General features: G+C 41.3%; 1 protein-coding gene across 1 annotated transcript; it reads right to left on the minus strand.

Moving 5' to 3' along the window:
- Positions 1–1,943: 1,943 nt before the first annotated feature.
- LOC135492329 (RNA ligase 1-like) lies at positions 1,944–6,890 on the minus strand. Its single transcript, XM_064778730.1, has 8 exons — positions 6,755–6,890; positions 6,361–6,615; positions 5,918–6,072; positions 5,581–5,665; positions 5,293–5,380; positions 4,514–4,635; positions 4,044–4,213; positions 1,944–3,260 (listed from the first exon to the last, which is right to left on the minus strand). The coding sequence occupies exons 2-8, from the start codon at positions 6,572–6,574 to the stop codon at positions 3,060–3,062; spliced, it is 1,035 nt and encodes a 344-aa protein (XP_064634800.1). The 5' UTR covers positions 6,575–6,615; positions 6,755–6,890; the 3' UTR covers positions 1,944–3,059.
- Between the last annotated feature and the right edge of the window lie 142 nt (positions 6,891–7,032).

Here is a 7,032-nt window from a genome sequence, read left to right on the forward strand (position 1 = left end):
TGTTCTGTCATCAACCTTCAACACCTCTCTGCAACACGCTATGTCTGTGACATTATGGGGCTGCGGAATTACAGGGGTTAGAGAATGCAACGCCATCTATTTTAAATTTAAAAAACTAAACAGGACGTCAACGTTTACATTCACGTTCGATATCTGAACCTCTCTACTAAAAATAGGTTTTGTTTCCGTTTTACCAAAAATAAACCACGAATAAGTGTAATTCCTTCTAGGTTTTCTCGTCAGAAAGGACCACAACATCGTGTGAATAAATACAACTCACCATTTCAGTCGGCCTTTCCTCTTTGGACGTTATTTTTGTGGTTGTTCATGAGCTTCGCGACCGTCTTTCTGCTGTGTCCATTTGCGTCATGATGATTTGTGTTCAAGCTCGCTTCTTTCTTCGACCTCTGCTTACCACTTTTGCCGCAGTTGATGTGCTTATCGTGGTCGAAATTCCAGTGTTCGTACTCGTCAAAATGTTGTTCCATTTTGGTAGAAATATCTAGCGAAAACGCCTCAAAAACAAGTAAAATATTGACAGTGACAGCGTTTCGTTGTTGTCGAATACACAATCTATGATATTTCCAGGGGCCAGTGTGTTTATATACTGAAAATAGGGATGACATCATCATAAACCGGTTTGATTGGTCGACACCCTAATTGATTTTACCTGACACGCGTTCTGATAGGTTGAAAATGATCTGATGCAATTAGTGGGCTATATTGGGAAAATATGGGTTTGTTTGTCAACAGTTCCACGTGGCCTGTGAGTAATGCCTTGGGGACCAGATGGTTGGAATAATAATTGTGAATCAATAACCTATTTTTGAATAGAATGTTTGCATTTGGCAGTGCACATGTGGCCTGGAGAAACAATCCCATTGAATGGAATGAGACATATCCGGAATGAGTCTTTGGGGAGTTCAGCCAGCTGAGGGATGGTGACTGGCTAGCTGGGGTTGGGACAGGTCATCGAATCACATCAAGAGCTTCAGGGCTTTATTCAGTACCTATCCAAATGACCCTGGTACTGTTTGAGCCATGTGCTTACCTTTCCAATAACATGATTACACTTGGTTACAGAGAATATGGACCCACTCATCCGGAGGAACAGGGGTTAACCCCGGATTTCCTCAGGATGGACCCCACTGTGATCACATTCCACTGAATCACATCGTGAGCTTCAGAGCCTTTCACTTGGCACTCATACAAACATTGGTGGATGCTGAATGACTAGGTTATAGTAGTGGTTGAAATATTTTGATCCGGATCGAATTCAGTAATCATTCTTTTCATTGACAACAGGTGAACACATGGCATCTGGTTCTTTCATCATTGCTGTGCTTTGTACTTGGAAGGGCCACTTACTCTATTCTATTTTCAACATAATTATTATCTCCACCGCCTGCTGGTGCTACCACCCAAGGCCTGTCATGCGTAGGTTCCCAGGGCAGTCCATTCGGTTATGCTTTTCATACTGTAATTTGGTTGGCGATCGTATAAGAGGGACATAGAACCAGGGGGACATAGAACCAGGGGGACATAGGACCAGGGGGACATAGGACCAGGGGGACATAGGACCAGGGGGACATAGGACCAGGGGGACATAGGACCAGGGGGATATAGAACCAGGGGGACATAGAACCAGGGGGACATAGAACCAGGGGACATAGAACCAGGGGACATAGAACCAGGGGGACATAGAACCAGGGGGACATAGAACCAGTGGGACATAGAACCAGGGGGACATAGAACCAGGGGGACATAGAACCAGGGGGACATAGAACGAGGGAGACATAGAACCAGGGGGACATAGGACCAGGGCATCCTAGAACCTGAGGAACTAAGAAACTTGGGAACATAGGGATGACTTCGTCGTAGTCAGTGCACACCTCTGTAATTCTGATCAGGACCAAAAGAACAAGAACATCTACAAAAAGAAGTATTTTTAATTTTCTTTATTTGTTCCCATAATAAATTAAATTTACCAACACTGATATTACAACACACATCTTTCAGTTTCAGTTTCAGTTCCGTTTTAAAGAGGAAATACCCTGAGGCAGGAGCTAGGTGGTTCAGATTAAAATAAAAAGATTGCGATTATTTCCGGGTTTACCATATGTCATACTTTCTAACAAACAGGCCTTTAAGATTACCAGTTTGACCCCCTAGCTTCTGCCTTAAGTTCCCTTTCACAATTGGGGTATTCTTTGTTTATCATGCAAATGATTTATTTAGATGTCCATAAACATACGTACTTGATTCATACAAAACATTAGTACTGTGGGCCTGTAACAGTTATCACTTTTATCTACAATATATTTTAACAATAAATTATTCTGATCGAATTCCTGTGCAGGATTTAGGCCGAACCCATTATGATATTGACTCTTTTTCACAATCCATCCAAGGACAGCAAAATGCTCCCATCAAAACAACTCCCATTGGTTTGTGGACAAACATCTTTATGATGTAACAGGGGCAAATCCTCAAGAGAGAACGCATTTGGACCTAGAGGATGAACTTAGACAACATATAATTTTTTTCTTTGCTTTTTCTGTCTTTATCATTGATACAACCACTCACAAGTTTAATAGGTACAAGTAGGGAATGAGATACTGTGCCAAAAGTTTAAAGCTGACTGTGGTGTGTCTATTCACATAGGCCTATTGTAGAAAATAGGCCATTTGAACAGGTTTATCTCAACCAGCTTAAACACATCGATGCAGTAAGTTGGTTTTAATGCAAAATGGCTACCAACAGGACTGCAATGTCTCCAATTAGGGAGCATTGACAAATCATAAAACTGTTCTAGCATGACTGTCAATAGCCAGGATACGGCGGATCTGTTGGGCAGCTATCTGATGGCCTCCCGACAAACGAAAAATCGAACGTAGTTTTACGTCCCTGGTGGTCAACAGATGATTTTTCAAAACGAAGATTAACGTCCATTGCGAAGAGTCAAACGGTAAAGCACATAAAACACATATCACATTTTCAACTCAAAACATTCATCCACATAACGATTCAGTACTCCTTTCAACTATCTTGAAATGCATTCATTGTCCAGTTACTCCATCTTTCAGCAAATCATTTAAATGCGGCACCGTTTGGCCATCAAGTTTGGCTAGTTTCCGTATCTGTGATGTATGGTCACATTCGAGTTCATATTGACTGAGATCAATGTCTATTTTGACTGGTAGTGAGTTGAGATGGAGATTCTCCACGGGCCATTCGAGACCAAGGTGATGGCGGTGAAGCTGGAAGAAAGAAAGAAAAAGAAATTAGTAAGAATTTGAAATGGAGAATTTGGACTTTTTAAAGGCGTAATCCGTTTGTTGACACATAACTGCTGGTCCAACTACATCTATTTTGTATTTCTAACGCTAGGCAGTGACAATTGTCATTCATGACCCATATCACATGTATGCTCTGGTGTTGGTGCGTGTATAAATTTCATGATCACTGCATGTTAATTTAGCAAATGTATGCACTAGGTTTGGCATATGAGATTATTACACGGTAGGTGTATTGTTTCAACCATCGCAAATCTGCCAAAATTGGCAAGTTTTCTCTCGAGCTGGCACCGCAGTGGCATGTGTCATTGTCATGGAAACGACCACCAAGGTATACAAAGAGCGTAAGCCTTTAAGGGATGAGCAAATTGAAAAATTATGAAAAAACTATCGTAAGTGAGGCCTAATTCACCCCATGCAGGTAAAACCAGGTGCAATCGTCAGAATGAAACCTAACTGATAAACTAAAGCCCAGAAAAACCAATTATTATGAGCCTCCTGTACAATTTCAGGAATATTTGATCCCACTCATGACAACTTTGACCCTTTTTAATTAGATCCCTTGGCAGCAGAGGAGTTTCAAAGCTACCTAAGTGGCGAATGTCTAACTTCAATGAAAAACTCTTTTATCTGTTTGGCTAAGGCCAAAATCTGGGCCATGATACCTAAGTGATGTTGATGCTGATGACAGCATTATTAGCAACTTCCAATACAATCACTATCTCACAAATCCGACTGGGTACCAACCTTAAAGAGTTGTCCATCTTTACAATGCCAGACTATCCCTTCAATCCTGCCCTCTGAGCATGAGCTGAACCAATCCATGATCGATTTATGGTCGGGTTTTGGTGGGCTGTGGCAGTGTATAGAGCCATGTACTACCAGGAGATGAAGTGGGTGTTGCTTACAGCCTAAACCTGTCAAAGACGAAATCAAAATTTCAACCAAAATCATAATTCCACTAAAACTCAAGGCGGTTTACATTCGGAAGTTTTAGTTTTAGTTTTAAAGGCCTCCACCATTCATTAGAATTTGTAATATCAAATTTGAAAATTTCCAATTGCGCAATATTCTGAATATAAATTTCAGCATTGTGACATCGTTTTTGCCAACATGGCCGACATCTGTTTTTAAAATTTTGGCACCAATTTGGGCTGAGGAGTAACTAGCCTATTTGGGCTAAGGGACTGAGGGGTTAAAAGAGCCTGAACACTTGCCATAAGGATTTCCGTTGATATTGGTCCCGATTAGCTCAAGTGTGTGTCTGGCAATCTCCGCGAGTGGTACAAGACTTATTTGCAGCATTCTTTCTTGCTGAGCACCATGTTTGTTGATATGTCTGAAATGTAAACACATGAGTGTCATTGCAAAGCGATATATCCATTTTTTGAGAAACATGCATTATGTTTACAGGGCCCTTTGAACCAAATTCGAACAATTCAGGTCCTCCCAAGATTGGGCCTACTGTTCCGTGAGCCTTATCCCTGAACAGATAGTCGGGTATTACAATGCATCCCAAGATTAGGCCTATTGTTCTGTGAACCTAATCCCTAAACAGATTGAGCATTACAATAGGGTATCAGCTCTCGGACAATAGGCGGGTCAGATCAACGATGGACAGCGTGTGCAATGACCAACATTGATCAAACAAAATAGTTATAAACTCATTATTTTTCAATTAATTTCAAATCTAAAAAGCTATTTGTTCGAAAAATACATTTGTAAGCAGACTGTTCTGTTTCCAAAATCATCACAGCGAAATGGTGTACCTTTTTTTCTTTAGTGACAGGACAAAGACACAACTGATTTGCTTATCTGAGGATTATAAGACAAGATATGATCATTCGCACCGCTCCAAAAGGCGTTTTAGAGCTGTATGAATGGTTTTATCTTCAAGGGGCTGTGAAAGTAATGTCCTTTAAAATTTCGGATTGAACTGAAAATGTGTGGTGTGGTTAACTCCAAAAGTTATCTCAGGCAGCACAGCAATACTCACCTTAGGACGAGAGCAATTCCGTTTTCCAGATCTACAGTAGTCAAATGCCAGCAATGTTGCCGTGACGATGGGTCAAGAGGAACCCACCCTGGAGACAGAAAAAAGCGTTTGATATGGCAAATTTATTTCATGATAGCAGCCTACACCATTCATTGCATAATTTTGTGATTCGGGTAATGAGAAATGAACAATGCTGTAGAGCACTTATAATGCAAGCATGTTCGTTGAAACTTGGCAATGATAGTATCTGTCTTTAAAAGTCACATTGATACCTGAGAAGACCCTTACCAGGAATGTGTCCATTTTGATCAGGTTGAGGTATATCATTAACAATGTCTACTCCAGTCGCAGGAATCCAGTCAATGGGCACAGCCTGAAATACAGTAGAACCTCTCTATTAAGGACACCCTTGGGACTGGCAAGTGCTGTCCTTAATAGAGAGATGTCCTGATTAGAGAGGTCAAACGGAAACAACCAGCTGGGTGGCACTGTCAGTCATGTACCATACTTTTGAAATGAACCTAATTGGCACCTAACTATTAGGGCACGTAAAAACGCTCATCCCGTCTTGGAGGAGGAATATTCCCTGGAGAATATCACCTCCAAGAGCAGCACCACAACTCACCTTAAAATCTTTAAGAACATCCCATGTGATATCCGGCCTTGGTCCCATTTTACCTTCCTTCTCCCACAGTCTTTGATTTGCCTGTACCTTCCTCAGCTGCTTCTCAGCCAACTTGTTGGGCTTCCTGTCAAGCCTTGCCCACAGCCATGGTTTACCTGCAGATAGAGAAGAATGGGAGGTGGATCAATAGGGCCGTTTTAACGTTTAGGTCCTTGTCTGAAAGGACAAGAGGCTCCCACCACATTTTTACCCAACTCTATTCTTTTTTCACGCAGCCACACTACGATTGTGTATGGCATACTTTGCTAATTTCATACATGTACTTCATTCCTTGTTCTAACAATAAGCCACTCTATGATTGTGTATTGTATACTTTGTTGATAGTGTACCCCTTTAAACGAATTTTTGTCTTGGATATACGGAATACCCTTTCGTACTCTCACCTCTAAATTCCTGCGCGTACACACACGTTCCATCTAGTTTTTCCGTGACCAGTGCTTTCTCAAGGTCATGGTCATGTGCCACTTCTTTTATTTCATCAGATGCGATCACCCGATACGCTTGGTAAGATCGTTTTTTCGACGGCTCCTCGAGAGAAATGGTACGAAAGAGACATGACACCTTATTCTGCACGCTACCGCAGGCAGTGTAGTCCATGGCTGATGAGAGATGGAGTGTCCAAACTCTTCAAATGCAATCTGGAAAGAATTCATGAAAAATTATGACTGTATATGGCTTCAGAGTGCAACTGATGTCGACAGTTTGAGCTGTAGACAACACAGGTTTTGTCCATTAAAACACAGTAACCAACCACTACATTATACGTAAAAACAATACCTCAATGATCTGTGATATGATTTTTATCTGCCTGATAGGATAATGTGGAAATCAAGCACCCAAATATTGCAAAATTGCATTATTTTTGCATCATTTTTCAGATTTTTTTGGTAAACATGTTTTTTTGCTTTTTCTGTTGGCGTGAGCTTGTCCATTTCCCGTAATGCCGCCAACCGCTCCTGAGTTGTTGTCTTCACAGCCGAATAATGTCCTACCTCAAAATACTTCTATAGAGACGAGTGGGATAATCCCTGTATACCCGGTTCGTAGACAGTGAG

This window comes from Lineus longissimus, chromosome 8, assembly GCF_910592395.1.
Source record: "Lineus longissimus chromosome 8, tnLinLong1.2, whole genome shotgun sequence".
NCBI classification, from domain to species: Eukaryota; Metazoa; Nemertea; class Pilidiophora; order Heteronemertea; family Lineidae; genus Lineus; species Lineus longissimus.